Raw genomic sequence first — 27,147 nt, forward strand, 5'->3', positions numbered from 1 at the left:
GTCCCTGAGACTCATGAAATAGCTCAGTGGGTAGAGGTTATGCAAGTTCGATGAACTGAGTTTGTCCTTGGAACTCACAGGGCAGAGGAGGGAAGTAGCTGCCGGAAGTTCTCTGACCTCCATATGCACAGTTGTATTCAACATATACCACACATACCTACCTATCCACACAGCATCATCAAGATTCAGTTCCTAGGTTTAAAAAGGTGGTTACCCCTCAAAGATTTGACAGTGTAAGTTAGAGGCAGTAATGACTGTGGGCAGTGCTGGTGTTTGAGACCAGGGCTTGTTGTTTAACTTAGGTCAGCCTTGAGTGCTCTGTAGAGTGCTGGGATCACAGGCACGCACTGTCGTGCCTGCCCACCCCACCCCCTGTCTGGGGATGTCAGTCTCCCTTGGTTGTCCCTGCTGGTCTTGCACGCTTAGAGTGAAGTGGTCCTGCCAGTCCCTCCTCCTCCTCCAGCTCATGTGCACCTCCTTCTTCTCACCTGCTCCTCCTCTCTCTCTCTCCTTCTTTCTCTCTCTCTTTCCCTTCTTCTTTTTTTAATTTCTCAAAATGTTACTATGTAGCCCTGGCTAGCCTGGAATTTGTAGACCATGCTGGCCTTGGACTCTCAGAGAGCCGTCCACCTCTGCCTCCAGAGGGCATGGATTAAAGCCATGCATGCACCACTACCCCCAGACTCATTTTTTTTTTCCTTGTAAAAGTGTACCAGTTTTTCACCAAAATTTTTGGTAGACTGAGTGATGTTTAAAGAAGCTTTTTTTGGTGTGTCACCCAGTAGGCTAAGTTGTGTTAGCTTGGAGAACTTCAGAGGGGAAACTCAAACACTGAATAAATTTGTAAAGTATGCCACTTGGTAGACTAGTCTAAAATCTTTATAGGCAAATTGGGAATTAATGGGCTTATTTCTAAGCCTTCCTAGAGCGGCAGTAGAATGGAGACATTCAGAAGTCATAAAATGCACCTGATGCTAGTGCTAGGCGTGTGCCTGGCTGCTCGGGTGATTTCTGCTGACTGGCCTCTTTCTCTCACACCACTCTAACGTGCGCGCACTTCTGAGCTCTAGCTTAGCTCCCAAAACGACAGCATTATTAAATTTTAGACTGTTACCACTAAGTTTCTGTTTGTCGTTTTGTGTATAAAAACCTGTAGCTTTTCCTGTGTGTGCACTTTTTTTGATGAAGCAGTTAGTTTTGACCAGGTCAGATCATTTTGGTGCTGAAGCGGTGGGTACCCTGGTGGAAGAAAAGATTCCTTGACTGTAACAGTTGGGAGTGGCTTCTGCTGAGTGGGTGTGTGAGCATCTGGAAGGGCACACGAGCAAGTTAGTTTATGTGACAGTGCCTTCAGAATTGCATTGGTTCTGAAGTGATTTTAGGACATAATTTTTATTTGAGAAATGTGAGCCTTATTTAAGGTAAATAACTCATGAATAAATAAAATGGGAAGAAAAATATCTGTTAGCTTTTGGAATATCTTATCTAATCAGAAGTTAATTACTCTCCTGAAGCATTTTAAGAATTATCCCCGTTTCTGTCCTTTGCAAGAAGTTTTTCTTGACCTGAAAATTAATAAATTAACAAGATTGAAATTTAAGTATGATATATTTGAATTATGATTTGTTCATAATTTTGAGTTTTATAACTCAATTCTCAAGTATAAATTTTTTTGGGTAGAAAATTCTCAAGTATGAATTTCTTTTCTAGCAATCGCAGAACCTGTTTTTGCTGTGGTTTAAGTCAACTTATTCAAAAATGTCTTCAACCCTGCTGGTCGACACAAGAAATCTTTGTGGGGTGGTTGGACCTGAAAGCAGGTTAGGCATCTATTAAACATCACAGAACAGGTTAGACTGTGGTCTGAGGACGTGGATATTCTTCCATGTTTAAATGAGCGTATGTGCTAAGTCTTCAAAAATGGGACTTACAGTATCAGGTGAGGCTGTTTGGTTCTTCTCAAAGCACAAGGCTGGCTTTGTGCCGGGTACATGCTTTCTTACCAGGATAACCCGACTGAACAGTACTTCACAGTGGATTAATTCTGAAGACTGAGACAAAGTTGGAAGTTAATTTTTACTTCTATATTTTCAAATTGAGTATTTCTTCTACTTAAAAGAACTTTTAACTGATGATGATAATAAAACAAATTTTCCCAAGGAATTTGGCAAATGTACATTGATAAGTAATACATGATCTATATGTGTGTTCAGTGCAAACAGAAGAACTAAAAAGCCTCTTAAACCTATTTCTGTAGCTTTTTAATAACAAAAGTTTCCTCTTTTAACCATTTACGTACTATTTGATTAGACTGAGGAAGATACCATTTTCATTCAAATCCTTAATATAAGTACTTAGATGAAGTCTTTCCCTGTAACTATCCCTGAATCAGCGTTTTCTTGGTTTAAATGTGCCTCCTGAACTGTTACTTTGCCCCCCCCCACCCCATGTTAGTAATAACACTGTCTGTGTGACATGCTGAGAAGTTCACACTTTGTTACTGAATTACTGAGCACAAGTATTTAAATCGGTTAGAGCTCTTTATTCTACCCAGATAAGCTGGTTCTGCAGATTTCCAAAATCTAGTAACTCAGGGAACAAATTTGGTTCAGAGTCCTGAATCAGCAACAGAGATGGTGTCTGGGTGGCCGGCCTCTCCCGTTGTCTCTGTCTGTTTCTGCTTTTTCCTTTAGGTCTGCACCTGTTGAGCATTTGGCAGGATGGCAAGCGGAGGAGCAGCAGGGCGAAACTGACACAGTGCTGGTGAGTTTCGCTTTGCTGCTCCTCCTGGTTCCCAGGGAAAGCATTCTGTTCCTTTCTGTTGGAAAACTTCTCCACTGAGTCCTTGAGGTGCTAGTATTGCTTTAGGATTGACTCAAGTATCTATGTGTTCTGCTTACCGCAGTCTGCAGCGGCTCTGTGTGTTGGAGTCGGGAGCTTTGCTGATCCAGATGACCTGCCTGGGCTGGCACACTTTTTGGAGCACAGTAAGATCTTGTAAAATATCATTCCTGGGTGTGGTTCCTTCTCCTTCAAGTTTGTGTTAGTTGATTTCAGAGAAGAGTAATTGGTTAACTGCGTACATTTAAACAAAAAGCTAAGAAGAGAAGCCTGATTTAGGAATAGTTATAGGGAAGGACTTTTCAGCGAGGCACACTTACATTAAGGATTTGAATGAAAATGGTACCATCTGCAGTGTGTCCTTCATTCACGGAAGTAGGGTCTCACTCAAGCCCAGAGCTTGCCGATACGGCTAGCCACCACATCCAGCCTGCTCTGGGGAGCCTCTCTCTCTTCCTTCTGAAAGTAATTACAGGTGGGCTGTCACACCCACCTGGCATATTACATGGGTTCTAGGGATCTGAACCCCAGTTCACATTTGCTCAGAAAGTGCTTTAACCACTGAGCCATCTTCCCAGCCCAAAACCTGTTTAACCATAGACATCATTATTTGGCTACAGTGCAGTGAATAGAGCGAGAGATAGTTGCCATTCTCTAGGAATCGGCTTGCTCTGGTTGGAATAGCCTTATTTCTGTGTTGATAGTACCCAGGGACATCAGAGCATGGAAAATACAGACAGTAATGAAAAGGCACGGTTAAGATGCCACAAAAAAGAGCCATGAGTTTAGCCATAGTGCGCCTCCGTGAAACTGGATGGGCCTTCCACGGCTGCGGATGTACACACACACTTACTTTTCTGCACTAGTCATTTAAAAAGGGTTTAGTTTCTGAGTTATTTGAAAGCAAACTTTCTACCTGACAACTTTTCTGTGGTAGTGATTAATCTGCACATAAGCTTATGTTTAACTTTTACCCTTTTTATAAGCAGATTATTTGTTTTTTACAAGGAAATGTTTGGGTTTTCTTGGAATAGAGATACCACAGAAGCCTTGCACAATGTGGCACAGCATCAATGTGACAGTGTTAGTGAGATACAGCCATTGTTTGTATATGTATATGACTTTATCTTCTATGCATAGAAACGTTCATCGTTGATAATAAAATGCCGTCTGTTTCTTTGTGTTATGTGACTTTTCTTTTCTTCATCTAGTGGTGTTCATGGGTAGTTTGAAATACCCAGATGAGAATGGATTTGACGCCTTCCTCAAGAAACATGGAGGTAGTGATAACGCGTCAACGGATTGTGAACGTACAGTCTTTCAGTTTGATGTCCAGAGAAAGTATTTCAAGGAAGCCCTGGATAGGTAACTATTTCTTAATAACATTACACACATGGAAATACTGAACACGTTTTATGGTATTTTCAAGAAGTAGTCTAGTTCTCTACAACGGTCAAAATATTTGGGGAAAAAAGAGCAAACTATTAAATGTCCTACCTTCCTTTCTTTTTTGTTTTTGTTTGTTTTTTGAGACAGGGCTTCTCTATGTAGCCCTGGCTGTCCTGGAACTCACTTGCTAGACCAGGCTGGCCTTGAACTCACAGAGATCCTGCCTCTACCTCCCAAGTGCTGGGATTAAAGACATGTGCCACCACACTTGGCTCCATTCTTTGTTTATTTTATTTTTTTGAATTCTCAGGAACCTGGAGCTCACTAATTTGTTTGGCTAGCAAGCTCTAGGGATCCTCTTGTCTCTGCTTTTCTAGCGCTGAAATTACAGTTGTGTGTTCCATGCCAGGCTTTTAGGTGGTACTGGGGATTGAACTCAGGTCTTCATTCTTATGTGACAAGTACCCTATTGACTGAGACATCTTCCCAGCTCTTCATCATTATTTTTTAAGATATTTTGTGTGTGTGTGTGTGTGTGTGTGTGCGTGTGCGCGCGCACAGGTATATGGATGAATTCCCATACACATCAGAGGCCAGGTGTGTTGCTCAGCAGTTGGAGTTACTGGTGTTTGTGAGCCACCTGGTATGGGTTCTGGGATCCAAACTCTGGTCCTCTGATAGAAGAATCAATTCTCTTAACCACTGACCAACTTCCCCGGTGCCCTCATTTTCTTCTGTACTAGCAATGAAAAGTCCAGTAGCAAATTTAAGAAGATAGCTTCTTTAATAATGACATCTTCAGAATAAACTTAAAGAGAAGTAAAAGACTTGGAATAATGGAAGATCAACCAATAAGTAATAAGTAAACCAAGTGTGGATGAGAAGCCATGCCATGAGCCAAGATTTAGTATTACTAAGGACGGGGCCACCACAGTTCCAAACAATTCCGAGTAGTTTTAGCTTCCCCTTTAATGAAATTGGTGAGCTGATCTCATAATTCATATGGAAAAAGTAAAAAGCAAAAAGTAGCCCAGGTTATATTTAAAACAAGTTGGACTATCGTTTCCCCAAGACTTAGAGCTGCAGAAATCCCAGGAATGTGTCTCTGTCATGAGAGTAGACACTGCTCAGCGGAGCACCGGGGCTCCGGGGCTCCGGAAACAAACCACCACACTTGCTGCCGGTGTAGGACAGGGCCAGGAAGCTCAGTAGGAGAAGAAGGACTTTTAGCACTCTGCCAGAACACCCGGACAGCCACATGCAAAAGAACTGAACCAAAGTTCTTATTCAGCTGTATACAAAATTTAAGTTTAAATTGTGTCACAGATTTAAATGTGAGAACAAAAATTATGAAACTTTGAAGAAAATGTCAGCCTTTGTGACCTTATTATATTTGGTGATAGTTTGAACATGTGGTGTTGGCAAGAAGACAAATAGAATAATAAATTACAGAAATAGTTCAGTGTGGACAATTACACAAAGACACGATGAGAAAGTGGTAAAGGGTTTGTTTTTTATTGAAATGGTGCCAAGAAAATTGAATTTCCATGAATATAGGAATAAAATTGACTCCTTAACTCAAAAACATGCAAAAAAAAATGTTCTGGGTAGATTATAGACTAAAAAGTGGACAAAACAGCTAACTTTTTTGAGCCGCAATTTAGGTAAGCTTTGTCAAATAAGAGTAACAAACCAACCAGTGAATATAAAGGAAATGGTATTCATGGAAAGACACTGGGGAGCTGGGGACCTGGCTCAGTGATAACAAGGCTCAGGTTTGATCCCAGTACCATTCTCTGTTTAAAAAAACACAAAGTAAACTAAGAGTATGGAAGAGTATTTTTGCAATGAATAACTAACAGGATTTATATTTTGAATAGTCATTGATTTTTTTAAAATTGATTAGACTTTTGTATGTAAGTATCTAATATGATTTAAATTGATATTATATAAGACAAATATTAGATGCATTGTTAGAATTAAAAAAATACAATCTAGAAAAAAAACTTGAATAAGCATTTAAAAAATAAATTCCTGATATAACTTTATAAAATGCTATTCAGTCTTACTAGGAATTAGGGAAATGTAAATCAAAACTGTTGTGAGAGTTAACTATCAGAAAAGTTACAGAGAAGTTGAAACTCTGATAGTATCAAAGGAAAGTAAAGCTGTAGAGGAACGATGGGGTCAGGCCACTCCCCAAGTGTGTGTTGGTACCCCCACGTCGAGAAAACTGGATGTTACTTGGTAATGCATGTGCATCTGAGTCTTTGAGGTTCTTTCCTGGTTAAATACTTAGAAAAACTTCTGCATGTGACCAAATACACAGTATGAAAACTAACTTATGGTAGTGGTGTCTGTAATACCTTAGTTCTAAAGCCCAGGTATTTGCCAAACAGCAGTGGAATAGATGCATAAATTCACTTCAGTGAACATTGTCACAACAACAAAAATAACCTGCAGTCACATTTGCCCGTGTGGAGGAGTAGACTATCATAGCATTGAGCTGAATTGTGAAAGTTGCTTTTTCTTCAGAGGAGGGGATGAGTTGAGAGCTGTACCCAAGCTACAGGAATACACTATAGCTGAGGCCAGAACATTTCTGTCCTAAATATCTGTAGGCCTAGGCCTAGAAGCTTCTAGCCTCCGTGCAATCTAATCTTCTGTAATCCGAACCTCGAAGGCTTCCATTTCTAGCCTCTGTTAACCTAGGTCTAGAGTGTTTCAGCCTCTGAGACTTACTGCTGAATAAACTCACCATTCTACCTCTTTTTGAACTACGCTGGTTGGTTCAGCTCCGCTGTTCTGGCCCAAACTCTCCAAACTGACTGATTCAATCTGTGAGATCATTCTCTGATTCATCACTTTGTCTGCCCCTCAATTAGATGTCCCTGTCAAACATGCCTGCTTCCTTCTAGACGCTAATCTTTTATCGTGTGGGGTTAAAGCTGTGTAGAAAGGGTGTGTCTATTCCAGCCAGATCACATAGAGCTAGGTCTTTAGATGTGATCCCTTGCCTGAGCAGCCATGTTGCTGGATTAAACTTCCTTTACATTGAACAATACATGAACAATTGCATACCATGTATTTACAACTATATAAAGTTCAGGAACAAAATTATTTTGCTAAAAACATATATTCTCAATGGAAGTGATGGTATTTGTTCACTTTGGTGGCAAAACATAGACTAGTTCTTGAGAAGTTAAAAAAGAGCAGTCTGTTCATTTGTGGTCCTATGTTTAATCCCCTGTGTTAAACATCTTCACTTTATTTTTAATTTCCCTTTGTGTTTAGCTTTCTTGTCAGGTGATCACCATTTAATCCAGTATTTGATTTCATGTGTGGGATTAGTGCTGTGAGCCTCTGGGAGCGGGCGACTGCCTGGAGAACTGTGAAGCGCTGCTGTGGCCCCAGAGCCACTGTGCCTGTGGTTGTTCCTCGCTGCTTTGTGTGTTGCTTATGTTTTATCTGAAGTATTTTGCATGACTTTGTTTTCTTAGAACTAAGTAAAAACAGTTCCTGTTTTATTCAAGGTATACTAAGTGTTAGGAAGAATGTGAACGTTTGATGAATGTGTAGAAGTCAAATCAAAGTTACAGCAAAAGATTTCAGGAAGGTAGTCTTTCAAGTGTTTCATCTTTATTGGGGAAAGACCAGTTAGGGAAGGGTGCAGGCCCATATCTGTAATTGCAGCTACTCGGAGGGCTGAGGCAGAAGATTCGCTTGAATTCAGGAGTTCCAGGCCAGATGGGGCAATACAGTGAGATCATCCACTTCAAAACAACAAAAATAGAGCCAGGTGTGATGGCTTGCACCTGTAATCGTAGTACTGCATAGGCTGAGGCAAGAGGATTGCCACAGCACAAGGCTAGGCTAGGCTGTAGCATGAGACTGTCTCAACAAGCAAATAGTTCTAAATGCTTAAATAAAATCAGTGTTTATCACGTTATTATACATTTATATACATGGCACTTACATATGAAACTTGTTGTGTAACAGTTCACGTGAGTAAATAAATTATATTGAGAAACCCAGGGCCACGGAGATGGCTCAGTGGGTGACAGTGTGTGCTGCGCAAGCCCGATTACCTGAGCTCAGGCCTTAGAGTCAGTGTGAGAAAATGAGATGTGTTTGTGAGCATCTGGCCTTAGGATTAGTGTGAAAAAAGGCACTGTGTTTGTGAGCATCTGCAGCCCCAGCACTTGTAAGCAGAGACGGGGGTAGCCATCCAGGGCCTGGAAGCTCTAGGGTCAGCTAACCCTGTGGGTGCAGCACCTCAGAAACAACCAGAGGACCAGAGCCCTGCCCTGACAGGGTGTTCCTGAAAGTTGTCCTCCGACTCCCCCGTGTGCATTGCATGTTCACTCATATTCTCTCCAGCCCTGTCCCTCCCGCCCCTTCTCACACACACATACAAGAAAAATAGCAGTAGAACTTTGTGGCTAAATTAAATATCAATAGCTTTAAAATTCTGAATTTAAGGTGTGGAGAGTTGGTTAAGAGCACTTGTTGCTCTTGCAGAGATCCTGGGTTTGATTGCTTACAGCCACACAGTGCTTTACAGCCATCTGTAACTCTAGTTCCAAGGGATCCAACCCTCTCTTCTGACCTATGTGGGCACCAGGCACACACATGGTGCATATACATGCCACACACGCAAACCTTGATATACATAAAAAAAAACTAAATAAAATTAAAATTCTAATTTTTATTTTGTAGCTTAAAATATCATTCATATTATAACGCTACTAAGTGAATAGAGTGAGTTTTGCTTAGTTTTAGTGCAAACATGTGGATTGCTATAAAGATTGTGTATTAGAGAGAGCTGGGGGTGTTGTAAGTCTGATGTCAGCTACTTGGAAGGCTGAGGCAGGAGGATCGTGAGTTAGAGGCCAGCCTTGGCAACATGGCAGTAGCTCAGTGGCAGAGTGCTTTCCTCTCATATGGGAGGTTGTGAGTTTTGATCCTTATCATTACAAAGAAAGGGCAGGATATAGAATAGGAATAATCTGAAAAGGCTTCCATCTGTGAATTTATGTCTTAAGTACTTTTCTGAATTAGTATTTTATTTCACAAAGAAACAAAGTGGTTTGTGGGCTTTAGATGGATTGTTATTATTTTGATCGTGTAGATTTTGAGGTAATTCTTCAACAGAGTAAAAATAGATAATTACAGTAGATATTGTATGACCATGAACAATCCTGGAAACACTTGTTGTACTTTTCAGATGGGCCCAGTTCTTCATCCACCCACTGATGATCAGAGACGCCATTGACAGAGAAGTTGAAGCTGTTGACAGTGGTGAAGAAACTTTTTATGTTTTGTAACAGTTTGTTTCTTTTCTTTTTTTTTCAAAATGTTAAGCATTTTTCATTCTTTTCAAAACTGTCATTTTATCTGTATATTTCAAAGGGCAACACTGAAGTAGAAGCATCAAATTTAGTCCTGAAGGTGGTAAATATCTTTTCAGGATCAACTTGCCATACCCTGAAAGGCTGCTGGATTCTCAAAGCTAATGTTTAGGTCTTAGATCTTCAAAAGTCCAGTTACTCTTTATGTGTGAAGAGACGCTTTCTCTCTCTGAGGCTCCATTTCAAGTGTACACATTTATATTTGTCTTTTACTACGTGTCAGTCATGTGTGTGTATTCTTGTGGCTTGAATTTTGTTAAAAAAAAATAACTGATATGTTTGTGGATGAAGAAATTAAATCCCCAGCAGGAAATGTAGTTTCATTTACTTTCTGATAATTTCTCTTAACTTTGGGGATTTATTTGCAATGCTGAAAAATAAATAGGAGACTTCTTTTTTTTTTTTTCCCCCCCAGAGCTAAGGACTGAACCCAGGGCCTTGTGTTTGCTAGGCAAGTGCTCTACCACGCAGCTAAATCCCCAACCCCTCTCTCTTTTTTTTCTATTTTTGTTTTTTTGAGACAGGGTTTCTCTGTAGCCTTGGCTTTCCTGGACTCCCTTTGTAGACCAGGCTGGCCTCAAACTTGCAATGATCCACCTGCCTCTGCCTCTGTGAGTGCTGGGACTACAGGCGTGCACCGCCACTTTGGCTCAAATAGACTTTTACTGGAATTTATTTGTTCCTACGAGAAGATCGTGGAGAAATTACTCTTAAACGTTAGCTGTTTTGAGCTGACTGTGGTGGTGTATTCCTGTAATCCCTGTACTGGAAAAGTATATGTAGGAGGAGAGACTTGACTTCCATGGCAGGCTACAGTATGAATCCATGTCTCAAAAAAAGAGAACAAAGTTTTAGCCATTTTAATGATAATTCTTACGTTCAGTTAAGCACATATACTTGCTTACACAGTGCATCTTAGTGGTTGGGGTAAAGGGAAGGTCCAAAAACTTACTAATTTACCAAGTGGCAGAATGTATTCTCTGAGTGTTCAGATATTTACACTGTCTTTTTTTTTTTTTTTTTTTATCGACCAGCCAATTTTTATGGATATGTTTTCATGTCTAGGGTGTTAACTATTTGTTGCTGTTGAACAAATTACCAGAAGCCTGGTGGCTAAAGCAAAACAAGTGATCTTGTTTAGGAGGTCCAAAGTCTAAATGTTTCCTCAGGGCTGCATGCTGGTGTTTTTGGACTCAGTGGGACAATCTGTTCTTTATTCCTTTTTCACCCTCACTGGAATCTCTGCATCTGACAGTCTTTTTCTGATCCTCCTATCCCCAACTCTTATGGCCCCTTATTGTAATATCGAATCAAGTAATCCAGAGTAACCTCTCCTTTTCAGGGTTCCTGATTTTATCATATCTAAGTTCCTATGACTTTGTCAGCTAACATATTTGCACATGTGAAAGATCAGGAAACGGGCTTTGCCCCAACATCCCCACATGTACTGCTCTGTGCATGTACACACATATACCTTAGCCCAGTGGAAGGGAAAGAGGAGGCAAATTGCAATCAATGAAAGGAAAAGCTAGAAACAGAAACATCCATCATAAACCAGGACACTAAACTAATTAAATGATAACTCAGTGTGCAAATAATTTTGAAATTATATTGTGCATAAATCTGTTCCTTCCAAATGTGTATGTTAACTACTCAATTCTAGTCTCTGTGAATGTGACTGTATTTGGAAATAAAAGCTTTGCTTGTGTGTCTTAAAAAAAGGAAAGAAAAAGAAAAAAGCCTTTAGGGTATTCATTACTAGCACAGACATGCTTGTTTTTTTATTGCCTATCTCCCTATGAGGATATAAACTTAGTACAGGGCCTTCATTAACATTTCTGTTTCCAATGATTTTTTTTTTTTTTTTTGTGGCTGATGAGCAGTAGGTTTTCAGTAATATTTTTTGAAAGACTATCTTATGTAATCTTAATTGAGAGTCATATGGTCTTGATCTTGCTGGGTTCCTTTATGGAATCAGAAAAATTAGATAACTTGCTCAGAGTCTGGAGTTGAGTGATACAGGTGATGTTGGGGCTGTCCTGGAGGGTTTGGGCTACCCCAGCACAACACCGGAGGCTCTGGGCTTACAGCAGCGCCTCATCGTTGTGAGGCTAAGGAGGCCAGTGTGAAGGCACCAGCAGGTTTGGTGTCTTGCAAGGGCCTGCTTCTTGATTTTTGTACACTGTCACCTTTACATAACAAAAAGCTCTCTGGGTTGCTGTGTCATTTTAGTTTTGAGCCTTCAGTGGCCAAGTCATCTCTTCAGCGCTGGGATCCCTTTATAAGTACACTCATTTCATTCCTGAGGATCCATGGTCTGAACGCTTAACAGTCCTCATGAAGTTGTAACATACGAATTTTAGGGAGATAAAAACATTGAAACTATTGCTTTAGCAAAGATACTTGTGACTTCAAAGTAATTGTTCTTAACCATGATACGTTATTATTAACATAGTTGCTTTGGATGATGTTTAAACAAAATATATGACCAAGGTTTCAGATCCAAAGACTGAAGTAGCATTTTATTGCTTTCCTCAGGGAATTGTTAGACCTAACATTCTAGAGCTAAAACATTCAGATTATTAATTACACTGCCTCGTTTGAAGATAAGAGAAAAACTCTAGAAAAGTGATCACTGTCCTCAGAATGATTGATAAGTGATTGGATGAAATTTCGGTCATTGAGTTACCAACTTCAGTTTTATAACATGTTTAAAGTCAGTTTTATTACTGCCTTGGTTTCAGTTCTATAAGCTTGAATTTCTAGTCAACCAAGAAAAAAATAAACTTTTATTTTACTGAAAATCTTTCTTTAAACCTGACAGAATATCAGCTTGCAAGACCTTCTGATGCAAACAGAAAAGAAATGTTGTTTGGGAGCCTCGCTAGAGCTGGACATCCTATGGGGAAATTTTTTTGGGGTAAGATACTATAATTTATCTTATCCTTAGGTAAGGAACACTAAAAACAAGACAGAGTGATAAGGAGGTTAGAAATGTTGGTAGAGTGCTTGCCTTGAAAGCATAAGCCTCTGGGTTTGAGCCCCAGAGCTGCATACAATTGGGTGGTGCTAGGTACGTTCTTAACTCCTCAGGGAGGTAGAGCCAGGAAGATCAGAAGTCTACCGTCATCTTCAGCCACAAGCCAGCCTGGTATATACGAGACTCTGTCATAAGCAAGAAAATGAGAAAACAAAACCCACCCACCCAAACCACCCAAAAGGAAAGAGAAATTAAAGAAGCTGAAACTTAGCTAAAATAGATAAGTGCTCTTCATCTTGAAAGGGTGCATCTAGGAAACTTGAGACAGCGAGGTGTGAACATGCTTGTGCCTGGCTCTCCTGCACTGGGTGTTGCTAGGACAGAGTTGGACGTTCTGTGACTGCTGTCTGGCTATGTGTGATCATACAGTTTGCTCATTATCCCGGTGTTGAGAGGTAGGTACCATGATAATCCTACCTTTGCTAATAAGCATGCTTGGGAAGCTGTCTGTAATTTCCTTAAGTCACAAAGGTAGTAAATATTTGATGGGGGGTTTGAGTATCTGTTTATCTGATTGTAAAGGTCTGCACCTCAACCTGATGCTTCCACTTACCAGCAGACACTCAGAATGGTTTCTCTTAATAGTTTTTGAGCTGTGGCCTAATTTTGTTTAACTGGTAAGATGTTGAACTGTTACCTGTGTTTCACAATGGCCTCTGTTGTTGGTGGAAATCACTTGTAACCTATTAATCCTGTCATAGCATGGGGCCCAGGATGAGCTGATGTAATTTAAAGGCTGTTTTCTTATACTTTCTGTTTCTGTTGTTGTAACTTAGGGCATCCTGACTGTTTATATTTTATTTTTAAGAATTAGATAGGATATTAGTAAAATAATTCAGAGGGGAAAACGTAAATCAATACTAGACTATTCAGCAAGGAAATTTAGGCAATTTCTGTCTGTGGTTGAAGTTTTTCCAACCATTGATTAATTCCTTATGCATCTATTTCAGAATTGTCTCTTGGCTTATGCTATCATTACATGCCAGCTCAGATTTTTGGGTTACTTGGGTAATATCACAGGTTTTGTAATCTTGCATTCATTGCAAGATTACATTGTTGGTATAGAAGACCTTTAATAAACTACTTTTAGTTCCGTAATTTTTAATCTTTTTCATCTTTTCACAGGAAATGCTGAGACGCTCAAGCATGAACCAAAGAAGAATAACATAGATACACACGCCAGACTGAGAGAATTCTGGATGCGCTACTACTCTGCTCACTACATGACCTTAGTTGTTCAGTCGAAAGGTAGTGCTCTCTCTTACATCTCCAGCCCTTGGTCAGCAGGGCTTGAGTAGCCCGAGTCCACACACATGCAGTTTACTTTTGGAGGTTTGTAGTGTTTTGGAGAAACTTGCAGATGAAACATGTAGTCTAGAAGTATCAAAAGGAATTTTTAAAAAAAGTTAGATGTCATGAATAAAATACATGTGGATAATATTGTTTACTATCATGAAATGTATACAGATCTATAAAAAGATAAAATTAATGTACACGTAGGTAAACGTTGCATAATTACAGCAGAGAGCAATGTAAACAGTTAAGATGCTGCGTTAGAGCATAACTACGTGAAGTTAATGGTAGCGAATTCCTGCTGAGGTAGTTCACTCTCCGTTGTTGAAGCGTCTGTGTGAAGCTGATCATGTCCATATGGACAGGTATCTACTCCAGTAACGGTATTGTAGGGTTTCGCCCTTTTTTTCAAGCTCTCATGGTGCTTGAACGGTTGTCATCGGCTCTAATGTGTATGAAATCTCGGCTATGTGTGACAGGGGTTGACGTGTGCTGCTGCTCTTTGTTTTGGTGCCACCGAGGGGTCAGCATTCCCACATTGTCCAGGCTCAGCTGTGCCGCTCTCATAGGGTGTGTGTCTGAGTCAGCATGACCACTGCTTACTTCATTATCTGACATTAATTAAAACTGGAGCTGGGTGTGGTGGTGCACACCTGTGATCCCAGCACTTGGGAGGCAGAGGCAGAGGCAGAGGCAGATGGATCTCTGTTAGTTCAAGGCCAACCTGGTGGACAGTGTGAATCCAGGACATCCAGGGCTTTGTTACACAGAGAAACCCTGTCTCAAAACCAGAAAAATCAGAAAACCAGAAAAAAAAAAAAAAAAAAAAAAAAACCCAAAATAAAACACAACAAAAAACCCCAAAACAGCAACAGAAAGCCCTTGGAGCTAGAGAGATGGCCCCGCAAAGAGTGCTTGCTGTGCTTGCGCTTGCGTTTGCAGTGAGCTAGACCTGGGTGGCTCATAACCACCTGTGGCTGCAGTTCTATGGCACCTCACGTCAGGCCTCCACCAACACCCACACACCAGTACACGTAACACATACACCACTGTACATAAATTAAAATAAAACATTTTCAGAACGGAATGAAATTAAAATTTCCTTATGTTACAAACTAATGGCCAAGTTCACAGAAATATGAGATATCTCATAAATTATTTCTCATAGAAATAGGTCTATTCTATTCCTAGACTAATCTCAAGTGTTTATGAGTATACTGATACTCATTTTTTTTAAAGATTTTTTTTTTTTTGTTATTTACTGTGTATACAATGTTCTGTCTGCATGTATACCTGCACTCTAGAAAAGGACACCAGATCTCATTATAGATGGTTGTGAGCCACCATGTGGGTGCTGGGAATTGAACTCAGGTCCTCTGGAAGAGCAACCAGTGCTCTTTACCTCTGAGCCATCTCTCCAGCCCCCTACTGATACTCATTTTGAGATGGGGTCACATGTAGCCTTGACCTCCTGTGATTTCAGGTATGTGCCACCACACCTACCTTGGCTGTTGTGGGTTTTTTTTAGATGACTCATCTTTGTGGTTGTATATTTAATCCATATTGATAATAAACTCACAGGGCAAGTTGTTGGTTCATTCTTACTTAAGGTCCTATGAAATGATTGGGAGCAATCCTATAGTGATAGCACGAGTATTTTAAGGCTGAAGATTGAAGACTGCCCCTGCTCCTTTCCTCTGTGGTTCTGTTTGGCTACCTGTGTGACTCAGTTAAGAAACTCCAGTAGTTTTCTTCTGGTTTTTTGGGGTTTTAACCTTTTTTAGGTTTCTTAAAATCTCTTTCTAAACTGCCCCCTTTATTTTTTATTTTTTTAAACCGCCCCTTTTGACAATTCATTATAGTTTGCACATTTCGTCTCTTGAAGAGCTGATCCTCCCAAATATGACTCTCCTTTTTAGAAAACTCTGCCCAAATCTCTTTAAAATTGAGATCAAAGCTGGTTACATATGGAACATTTTTTTTTCAAAAATTAATCTACAAATGTGATTACTTTTATATTATTGTAACAGACATTGCTTATTTTTAGTACAGAGATTAATTTATAATTTATTGCAAATTATTTCATGCGTTTGAATTTTTATTCACCCAGATGTTTTGTTTTTTTGTGTTCTTTTCCTGTTTGACATGCCTATTAATACCTACTTCAGGTTTTTGTTATTGAGACAGGATATCTCTGGTTTTCCCTGGTTACCTGGGACCTCACTGTGTAGACCAGACTGGCCTTGAACTCAAAAAGCCTCACCTACCTTAGCTTCCCATGTTTTATTGTAAATTTTAAAAATAAACAATAGAATTTTGATGAAAAATCACATATAATCTAGATTCCATTAAAATTTGAGGATTTCTCATTTATTACACTATTAGCAAGCCACTTTTCTGGGCCTGGGGAGACGGATGGCTCAGTTACTGAACAGCTTGTTTCACAGGCGTAAGGACCTGAGTCTGGATCCCCAGCACACCTGTAAAAGGCAAGTGCACTGGGGAAGCAGCTATGGGGGTCCCTGGGACTGGCTGGCGGCCCTGTCTAGTAGAATCGCTAAGCTCCAGATTCAGTGAGGTTGTGAAGATGTTCAGGTTGAGGGGCTAGTGAGATGGCTCAGTGGGTGAAACACCAAGTGTGAATTCAGTCTACATGGTAGACCTTCACACACATGAAATAAAAAAAAAAAAAAATGTAATTAAAAATAGTTTTTAAAGGTAGGTAGCAGTAACTATAAAAAAAAGTGTTTGGGATTTAATGTATGAGAGAAGAATTTAAAAAGGTGGAGAACAATTGAGACAGACAGCAAATGTCAACCTCTGGCCTCTACACACACACACAGAATATCAAATATATATATATATATATATATAAATAAAATATATTTATAAAGCCAGCAAAGTGGTTTAGCAGATAAAGGTACTTGCTGCCAAACCTGATTACTTGAGTTCAGTCCTTGGGACCAACATGGTTGGAAGGAAAGAACCAATTCCTGCAAGTTGTTCTCTGACCACCTCACATGCACAGTGGTATGCATGAGTGTACACACACACACACACACACACACACACACACACACACACACATTTAACAAAAAACTCAAATATCTGTAAAGTCATTTAGGTTAAATTCAAAACTTGGTTAGTCTCATTTGTACATCTCTATATGTAGACATATATTTAAACTTTTTCTTGAGTTTCTTTTCTTTGAAGTTCTGGGAATTAAGCTCAGGACTTCTCATGATAATTACAAGGTCTGCCACTGAGCAAAACCACAGGCTTACTGAGAGTTACTGCAGCTTCTGTGTGTGGGCGAAATGAACACTGTCCAGCGACGGGACACTTAGATACATATGAAAGATTGTCTTTTTCATCTTGTGTTTTACTAGAAATTTCAAAAGATGACATGCAGTTTAGGAAAGGAACCAAAGTTAGAAATCATGCATTGTATTTGTTCCTTTTCTTAATGCTGTGACAAATTACTGACAAAAGCAAGTTAAGGAAGGCTTTTTGGCTTGTGTCGAGGGTGGAGCTCATTGTAATAGGAGCATGTCGCTGGTCCTCTTCCCATCCCTTGCAGACCAGGAGGTCTGGCAAAGGCTGGCGCTCTGCTGCCTTCCTCCTTTTTCACTTTGTCATTCATTATGGACCACTGGCTCACGGAATTGTGCCACCCACAACCAGAGTAGGTCTCCCTATTTTAAATGTCTCCAAAAATACCCTCATGCATGTCCAGAGGTGTGTCTTTAGATTCTAAGTCCGCCCAAACTGACATGACGATTAACCCTGAGGTACATACCCGAAACCTAAGAAGACTTGTGGGTCATGCCTCAGCATATATAGTACAATATCAAGTAGGTGTGCAGGTGGGGTCTGGAAGAAGTCAAAGATGCCGAAGAAAGAAAGCCTCGTCGGGGAAGATGAAAATCTCTTAAAAGCTGTACTCTGGGGTGGGTGCAGGAAGACAGTTGACATCCTCCGTGTCTCTTGCCCCTTCACGCTTACCTCGTGGGAAACAAAACCGTTTTGTGTTTTTAAACCTGTGTGCCCTTGCTAACTTTGTCAGTGAGCAATTAGAGATAAATGAAACTGTGGGTGCCATATGGTTTGCTTGTGTGTTGATACCCTTCCAGTTTTCTTCCTGACTGGTTAATACCAGTCAGCATTAGGCCAACTCACGTATGTAAGAAACAGTCACCAGTATGTCCACAGTCGTCGACTTTGACTGACAACATTGTGTATCCTTTTCTCCTGTACCCCTCCCTCCCGGCCTCCTTCAAGAAACACTGGACACTTTGGAAAAGTGGGTGACGGAGATCTTCTCTCAGATACCGAACAAGTAAGAAGTCACTTTCTGTAGGGTCTGGGTCTCCGCAGCTAAAGAGCGTATCTGTTGTAGGAGTCCCAAAGGTTTTTTTCCTTTGGTGTTTTTGAAAGGTTATAATACTAAGACCTAAGGAAGTTTACTTAGTCAAGATTGCATAGTTTTTGAGTAGAAAGCTAAGGTGGCAACCTATCCTATAATTTCTCTAGTTCAAAAATACATGCATTTAAATTTTCAGGAAGCAGTAATTCTGAGGATTTTATGATTCTTTTTACATTTACTTTTTCACTTTTCTGTGACTGTCCAGGGCATTTGGAACTATGATAAGAAAGTACCATATTGAAAGGCATAGCATGTACAAGTATCTCTCCAAACAAACTTTGTTTTGAAAAGTATCTTTTTTTTTTTTCCTTTTTTCAGTTGTTTGGAATGTGAAATATTGTTCCCTTTTAAAAAGCTATCTTGTACATGATGGTGATTTATACTTTATCACTCCATATATGTCGTTACATTAAAATACTATTTCTGATACAGCTTTCCTAGGGAAGCACATTCTATAGGGGAGAGCTGGAAATAAATGGGCACAGAAAGAGACAGTAAGTTTTAGGGCAGCGTCCCTCTGATGCAGAAGTGACGGGCAGAGTGCAGTTAGGATTCTAACCCATTTGCTCGTGCCAGAGATGCGCTTAGCCAGCACTGTGGAGTAGGTTGCTCATAAATGCCTGTCCGTTGGTGATGCATCCTGACGATACTGCTTGTCCAGGCGTCTCCTAATTAAATCTTTGTGTTTGTTTCATTTTCAGTGGGTTACCTAAACCAAACTTCGGCCATTTAACGGATCCTTTTGACACACCAGCATTTAACAAACTTTATAGAGGTTTGTCAACCTAAGGCTTAAAATTACTGGAAGTAACTTTAGCACATTCCCCAAAATTTAAGACTGCCAGCTTTCTTGAAAATGCAAAACACAACAGAAATGATGGTTGTGGAGCTCTAAATGGGGTAGACAGCAGGCCACTGACAGGCTGTGGTGCCCTGCTGCTGCCTGGCCTGTTTCATGCTTCCCTGTTTTCCCATGTGCCCTTTGTTCGTGTCTCCTCCCACCCTGTCCATTTTTCTCTTAAGAAAGTAAAGGCAGAAGAGAGAAAGTACTTTGAAAGTTAATTTCTAAAGTTTTATTATACAGAATGGTATTTGTTAAATTAAGAGGATTGCAGGTATCAGGAAAAGGCAGCTTTAACTCTTAATAGAAAAAAGTTTCTGCCACTTTACAGGTAAATTAACATAAAATAAAAGCGATTATAAAAACATTTCCTTAAATATATGCAGATCTTTTATTTTTACAATCTGGCATCTATAGTAATGGCTCGGTGAGCTGTTACATGGTCATGTCCTATTTACTTCCCAAGTGATTGTGACAGAGACATTGTTAGATCTCCTCTTTTCTCTCTTCCTTTAATCATGATAGGTTTTTCTTCCTTTTTTCTTTCTCCCAGTTGCCATCACTCTTCTTTGCTTCCCCTCTACCTCATTGTCAGTCTCTCCTCACTTCCTGTGATCAGTGACTATTTTGGCACACTCACTCTGCTGCAGGCTTCATCCTGCTAAGCCAGATATTCCAACAGAGTATTTTCTGTTGTTTCTAGCTTCAGATTTTCTATTCCTATACTCATAGTCTCCAAAAATACTTTAGCCAGTACACACATTTTATTGTGAGAAACAGAAGCAGAAAGACTTAAATGCAAATGAGTTTTATGCATTTAAAAATGCATTTTACATTCTTCTTGTTTTTTTCATTCTTGCTTAAAACAACTATTCAGATTAGAAAATTGTCAACATGAAGTAACAGCTGCATTTTAACATCCTGTGATTACTGGAGGATGAAATATATTGAACAAAAAAAAATGTCCTTTTAACAGACAATGTTACAGAAAAATACTTACAGCAGTTCTTCTGACATTTTTATTTAGTTGTTCCGATCAGAAAAATTCATGCCCTGACCATCACGTGGGCCCTTCCCCCGCAGCAGCAGCACTACAGGTAAGAGTCCAGGGAGATTTGTGTCACTAACTACGGAAGGCAGGGCGAAGTTTTGGAGAAGACTCAGCAGTTTAAGTTTGGGCTTTCTATGTTTAAAACTCAGCTGTCTTTTAACCTGGAATTTAGCTAATAGATTGTCAACTCTTAGGTATTTCATGGTTTTTCTGGGTGTAGAAACTAGAATTTAAGCTAGGTGTGGTGGTGCACATTTTTAGTCCCAGCACTAAAGAGTGAGTTCTAGGACAGCGTGGGCTACACAGAGAAACCCTGTCTAAAAAAACAAAATAAAACAAAAACAACAAAAAACCCTACATTTTTCTTGTAATGAATTACTTAACTTGAGTCTTTGAAATTAGACATTTGATATTAATGTTTGCTTTTCTAATAATTTTTTAGTAGTAGAATAAAATATATTAATTTATGATTTATTTGTCCATGGTATGTCTTTTTTATTTACTTGTCAAAGGTGAAAGTTAAATAGCTTTAAGTTCCAAAGATTAACTTCTGTGGGTTAGGGGATTATATAAAGTGGGATAAAAATACCAGTTGATGTGTGTTTGAGCAGCACAGCTGAGCAGTGTTTGTTTTGTTTTGTTTTTAGGTAAGGAGTGGTCAGTTCTAAAATTCTTTATATTAAATAAATGCAAATGAATTGATATAAATTTAGCTTATTTAAAAAATATTTTTTGTTTATTTTGTTTTTGAGACATGGTTTCTCTGTATAGGTCTGGCTGACCTGCTTCTCACCCTGTAGACCAGGCTGGCCTTGAACTCACAGATTCACCTGCATCTGCCTTTCAAGTGCTGGGATTAAAGGCATGTATCACGCCCTGACTGACCCCTACATTCATTTTTAACTTATGTGTGTGTGAGCGTCTGCACCTGAGTATTTACACGAGTGCACATGCCTGTGGAGCCAGAAGAGGGTGCTGGAGCCTCTAGGCTGGAGTTAACTAGTGGTTGTAAACTTTCCAAAATGGATGCTGGGAAAGGCGTAGAAGTCCAGTCCTGTGCAGTAGGAGCAGTATGTGCTCTTTAACTCTGGAACTGTCTCACAGCCCATCTCACTTTTCTACACTGCTACCAACAAAGCAAAGCTGTGAGGGCAAACCCAGCAGAAGGAAAAGAAGCAGTGTGCATTGCTTGAGCTCAGTAAGAAATTGTTTTGTTACTTGTTAGAATGTTTGAATGATCAAGTCCACTGAAATTAATAAAAACATTACGGATATAGTAAAAAGGCAGGAAAGTGTGTCTTACAAGAATAATATAGCAAAAAGTGATATTTAGTGATATGTAGTTATGAATGTTAAGAAATGTTGACATTATTAAACTAATACTAAAGGGTATTAGCTAAAATGTTCTCTGTCTTTGTCTTCAAAGATGTGTCAGATATTAGTAGCTTATTTTTAGATCCTTCGGGCATTAACGTCTTGAATATATTGGGCTGTAGCGATGCCTTGGTGGCTAGGGGCACCTGCTGCACTCCCAGAGGACCTGAGCTTGATTCTCAGGAGCCGTGTGGCGGCTCACAACTGTTGATCACTGCAGTTCAGAGGATGTGATGCCCTCTCTGCCCACAAGCCCTGCGTGCGTGTGCTGTGCACACGCTTGCAAGCAAAACAGCCATACACATAAAGTAAAAGTAAACACATCTTTTAAAAACCAGAAAGATCCGAATCTGCGGATGGGATCTCAACACATGCTGCTGAGACCGACTGTCTGACCCCTCTTACTCACTGATACTTGAAGAAGGGTTGAGAATTATAAAAAGTCACATGTTGTAGCTTTTTGTTTGTTGCCATCCAGATATTTTTATAAGGCCTGATGCTTTATTTAACATTTCATTATCAGTCATTTTTATGCCCCAAATATGTGGCTTTTCAGTAAGTTAACTTCAACGGAGAGAAGTTTTCCCGTCAGTGTTGCCAAACGCGGCGACATTAGTTCTGTGCAGATGCAGATGTTCACTCAGCTTCTTCATAGCTGCTTTCCCCTGAGCCGGCTGCTGTTCGTGCAACTCCAGTCATAGTTTCACCTGTATAGTGGACGCTTTGAGAATTGCTTAGCAGAACTGAAATATTGCCTTGATTTTTCAAGAACTTACTACATTTTGGTAGCCCGAACCAAAAGTCCCTCTATGTTCATTATGTTACAAAATACTACTTAAATGACTTTTGAAACCTAATTAGATTTACTCTTGGTGGTGGTGGTGGTGGTGGTGGTGGTGTGTGTGTGTGTGTGTGTGTGTTTGAATAGCTCTTATTTTGGGGAACATAACTTAAACTAATGCTGAAGGAATTGTGCTTACGTTGACTGTTGTTACCTGGTAAAAACCGTTCCATGAGGTTCTGTGCGTAGTAAGTGGTGAGCTACTCACACGGCAGATGACCAGATGGTGAGGAAAAGAAAAATGCGCTAAGTTGTACCCTTGCTTTAAGATCCAGTGTTCCTGAGGGAAACTGACACTAGACTCGGACTCCCCAACCTTTAAGATAACATTTTAATCCTCGACCTCGATTCAATGATGAGAGCCTTGTAAAAATCTGCTTCTGGGTGCTGATTTCATACTGTGTTCTAAGATGATAATCTGTGCTATGGTGGAGAGAGCTGGGGAGCTGGGGAGCTCACCAGCTAGGCCAACGAAGTGCACACACCACACACACACACACACACACACACACACACACAGAGAGAGAGAGAGAACCTCAAAATATAAAAATATTGCCAGGCAATGGTGGTGCACACTTGTAATCCCAACACTTGGGAAACAGAGGCAGGCAGATCTTTGTGAGTTTGAGGCCAACCGGGTCTACAAAGCAAGTCCAGGACAGCCAGGGTTACAGAGAAAACCGTGTCTTGAGAAGCCCCCCCCCCCAAAAAAAAAAGACATTTTATGTGAATTTACTAAAATTATACACACACACACACACACACACACACACACACACACACACACTTATATAATGTTTTATATAATTTTTGTATAATTTATTGGCTGTGTGTGTACACACACACGTGTGTGTGTGTGTGTGTATGTGTATATATATATATATATATGTATATACACACAAGTATATATATATATAGTAGCAAGCTTACATTTTGGAATAATTCTGCTCTTTTAGTGACTTCACATGATATATCTTACCATTTTCTGTTTTTATAATGTGGCTGTTAACTGATGACAATTTTGAGTTTACTAAATTTATAAGAATAAGCTTAGATTCTCAAACCTTATATATTTAGACCTTCTTTTGACTTTCTTTTGACTTCTGACCTTTAATTTTTTTTTTTTTTTTTTTTAAAGGGTGAAGCCACTTCATTATATTTCCTGGCTGGTTGGACATGAAGGCAAAGGCAGCATTCTTTCTTACCTTAGAAAAAAGCAAGTATTCAATTATTAGGCCTTTTCTGTAACAATCTCTAAATAAAAAGAGTGGGTTTTTACCATGCATTCCTTTGCTTTAGTTGCCATGAGGTCTGGAATCAAAATGAGAATCATAGTCATAGCAATTAACCAGCTCATTTTAATGACCATAATTTTAAGGTTTCTTATAAGTTGTCTTTTTAGCTTATGTTGGAAATAATTACAAAATTGAAATTATACATGAACGTAACAGTTGATTCCGTAATTATATAAAAAGATTAGTTCTAATAAAAGAATTTGAGTAAGTACGCCAATTATTTAAATGTTTTAGCTCTCTAGGGTTTCCAACCCAAAAGGTGAACTGTGGACAAATCATACTGAATATGTGGAGTTAAGAAAAGTGTATGCAGCTGTGTTAGTAGAACCTGTCCTCCTGCATTTAATCAACTCTGAAAAGATAGATGAAAGTTTTATAGAAACACTAAGATCTCATTGTGTGCCAGAACACTCACGGAAGCTTAGAGGGTGGGTATAGCCAAGAACTTAAGTGACTTTAGTGAACTTTAGTGAGTGTGTGTGTGAGCCTTTTCACATACACAATGTGCTTTGAGGTATGCGTGACCGTTCTTACGGAACTCAGTTGGGCTTGCAAGCTCTTCATTTTGGTGTATGACTTCCAAGTTTTTGGCATTATTTTAGAAACGATCCCATTGTTAGTCCCATTGCTGCTTCATTGGGCGAAGCATGTAGCATATAACAGTCTCAAAGAACTCACTTGAAATTGTGAGTTGGGTTATATTTTGTGTGTTTTAGGAGACGAGATCAAAGACGATAAGTGAAACAGCTCCAAGTAGCTATGAAATATGGTTAATTTGTGTGCTTTTTACTGTGTTTCATTAAGAATTATGTTTTTTAATACTTACGTTTTACAGTAGCTTTTGGTCCTCCCATTAGCCAGGAGAAGGTGATTACTGTTTGGTTCTGGTGACTTCCAAGTGTACTGTAACTCCTGTATTCCCAAAGTTTGAACTTTAAACATACTGTTGTTGGGTGTGGTGCTACAACTCTGTAATGTCAGCTCTCAGAAGGCTGCTGCAGGGGCGGTCTGTGAGACCTGGTCGCAAACAAACAAGCCCACTTTAACACTTAAAAATGTATGTTCACATCAAAAGCTCAGGCTCCAGAATTTTACAGAAATGTTGACTCTGTTAACTTAAGGCTTACTGATTAGATTGGTTTTCCCAACTTTAGGTGCTGGGCTCTTGCATTGTTTGGTGGAAACGGTGAGACAGGTTTTGAGCAAAATTCTACTTATTCTGTGTTCAGCATTTCTATTACGTTGACTGATGAAGGATATGAGCATTTCTATGAGGTAACCAATTAAGTGGAGTTGTTTTCCTTTTCTCTAGATAACTGCTTTATGCCAAAGACTAATGAAATGTTCTGCTTCTAGGTTGCCCATACTGTCTTTCAGTATTTAAAAATGCTGCAGAAGCTAGGCCCAGAGAAAAGGTAATAAATATTTCTTAGGATGAAACCAAGAGCCGATCCTAGCACAATTCTGATTGCAGACTGCCAACAGACATGCTTTATTTTACAAAACGGTGTTCTGTCATTTTTTACTCTTTCCTTTATTGGCTCTGTATCCTGATCCCTCTACATCTGAGTATAGACTATAATGCTGTACGTTTATTTACTCATTCCTTTGAATTTTTATGCCTCTTTTCTTATGAGTGATTGTAATGAGAATTTTTAATATATCTTGTGAATTGTCATGTTCTCTTCACAGAGTTTTTGAAGAGATTCAGAAAATTGAGGATAATGAATTTCACTACCAAGAACAGGTATTAGAAGTCAAATTGTTTTTGCATGTTATGTGTGAAAAAGTTGCCAGCGGTGTGACCATTGTTCCACTTTGTGGAAGTGTCGCTGGAACTTTAATTGTGCCCGCTCTGTCATGTGCATCACAGGATGGCATCGACACTTTCGGTTTAAGTGTTTATGGTGTTACAGGACAAGACTAGGCCCATGACATAGTTAATAATGTGTAACATTTCTCTATGTAAATCACCTGCTTTGTTTATCTCCTTTGATAAACATTCGAAAGAGAGCTTGCTATGAAATTTGATAGTTTGGGGTTCACGTGTTGTGAAGATGTTCCACTCAATAGTAATTGCCATGTGTAATCTTAAGAATGCTTGAGTTTTGGGAATTTAAGGGAGAGGAGTTCTTCCTTGCTTGAAGGTCTTCATGGATATGGTAAATTTGAATTGAGGTTGCCAAACACATAGGTTTGTTTAAAATCCAGGGAACTGGACGTGCATAGGTAAAGGACTGTGGGGCTGGGCAGTGGCTCAGTGAGTAAAGCACTTGCGGTGTATACCTGAGGCACTGAGTTTGGAACTCTTACGTCCATGCAAGAGGGTAGAGCTGGGTGGCCATGGTGGCATACCTTTCATTCCAGCATCTGGGAGGCAGGGGCAGGTGGATCTCTAAGTCTGAGGCCAGCCTGGCCTGTGTAGGAAGTTCTATCTCAAAAACAGGGCTAGAAGACACTCGGCCTTGACCTTTGGCATGCACTTGGTTGCGGGCACCCATGTGCGCACATGCATGCACACACAGGCTTTGAGGTGTTACGAAAACGCTGTATACACTGTCTGTCTACAGTACAAGGACGTATAATGTGTAACACCGAAGGCAGAGGGCTTAGAGAAGGGGTGCGCGCATGTGTGTGTCCATGTACACATGCAGGGCTGTTCCTTACAATAATACGTCCAGTCAGCCCCCAAGCTTTAGAAGAGTTACTGTCACTGCACAGGGGTTGCTGGTACGCCCTCACCCAGAGATCACCGGAGACGGCCATCATTTGCTTTTCTCTCCCTCTGTATTTGTTTATTGACCCATGCACAGTCCATTCCCTGTATTTCCCTCTCAATGTTTTTATCATGTATTTGTTACACAGGCATTCTCTTACATAGCATCTCGGTCAAGTATGTCGTCACAGTTGGGAAATTCACCATTGACACAACTCTGTTAAATGTACAGCGTATAGAAGAGTGTTTTTAATTGTGTAAAGGTAGAGTTCACAAAAGAGTATAGAAATAAAATGCTCAGAATAAAAGTCGTAATAAGGTCTCTTGTATAGTAAGATCCAGTGGACTGTGTAGTGATTTTCAGAGTCACTCAGCATGAGTGTACACGGTATTTAGAGATCTGTAACAGTCGTGCTGTGCTTCCTGTGGGTAGCGGTCATAGACACCGCTCATAATATGGTGCTGTGTTGCTGGCACTCATAGCTGTATGTATCTCTGCATGGCACTGGGGTAGCGGCCTCTTCCACGCTAGGTAAGTCCTCCACTAGTGAGGCATGTGCGCAGCCTCTCACAGTCGCAGTGAAGAACAGTAGATTAATGAAAACGTCATTTCTTCTCAGCCACGTTCA

General features: G+C 39.9%; 1 protein-coding gene across 2 annotated transcripts in view; it reads left to right on the forward strand.

Annotated features, from left to right (window-relative positions):
* Nucleotides 1-27,147, forward strand: part of Nrdc (nardilysin convertase) — a 65,468-nt gene that overhangs the window by 16,830 nt on the left and 21,491 nt on the right. Inside the window, exons 3-16 of one of the 2 annotated variants that reach the window (XM_055628784.1) lie at nt 1,711-1,820; nt 2,694-2,763; nt 2,906-2,987; nt 4,053-4,206; nt 9,458-9,531; nt 12,466-12,561; nt 13,807-13,929; nt 18,256-18,313; nt 19,102-19,175; nt 20,269-20,338; nt 23,646-23,723; nt 24,957-25,077; nt 25,159-25,217; nt 25,495-25,549. In XM_055628784.1, the coding sequence (XP_055484759.1) occupies nt 1,711-1,820; nt 2,694-2,763; nt 2,906-2,987; nt 4,053-4,206; nt 9,458-9,531; nt 12,466-12,561; nt 13,807-13,929; nt 18,256-18,313; nt 19,102-19,175; nt 20,269-20,338; nt 23,646-23,723; nt 24,957-25,077; nt 25,159-25,217; nt 25,495-25,549 (1,224 nt within the window). The remainder of the gene's footprint in view (nt 1-1,710; nt 1,821-2,693; nt 2,764-2,905; nt 2,988-4,052; nt 4,207-9,457; nt 9,532-12,465; nt 12,562-13,806; nt 13,930-18,255; nt 18,314-19,101; nt 19,176-20,268; nt 20,339-23,645; nt 23,724-24,956; nt 25,078-25,158; nt 25,218-25,494; nt 25,550-27,147) is intronic. The other variant, XM_055628785.1, reaches the window with a different exon arrangement.

This window comes from Psammomys obesus, unplaced genomic scaffold (assembly GCF_907164565.1).
Source record: "Psammomys obesus unplaced genomic scaffold, mPsaObe1.curated_primary_1811, whole genome shotgun sequence".
NCBI lineage: Eukaryota > Metazoa > Chordata > Mammalia > Rodentia > Muridae > Psammomys > Psammomys obesus.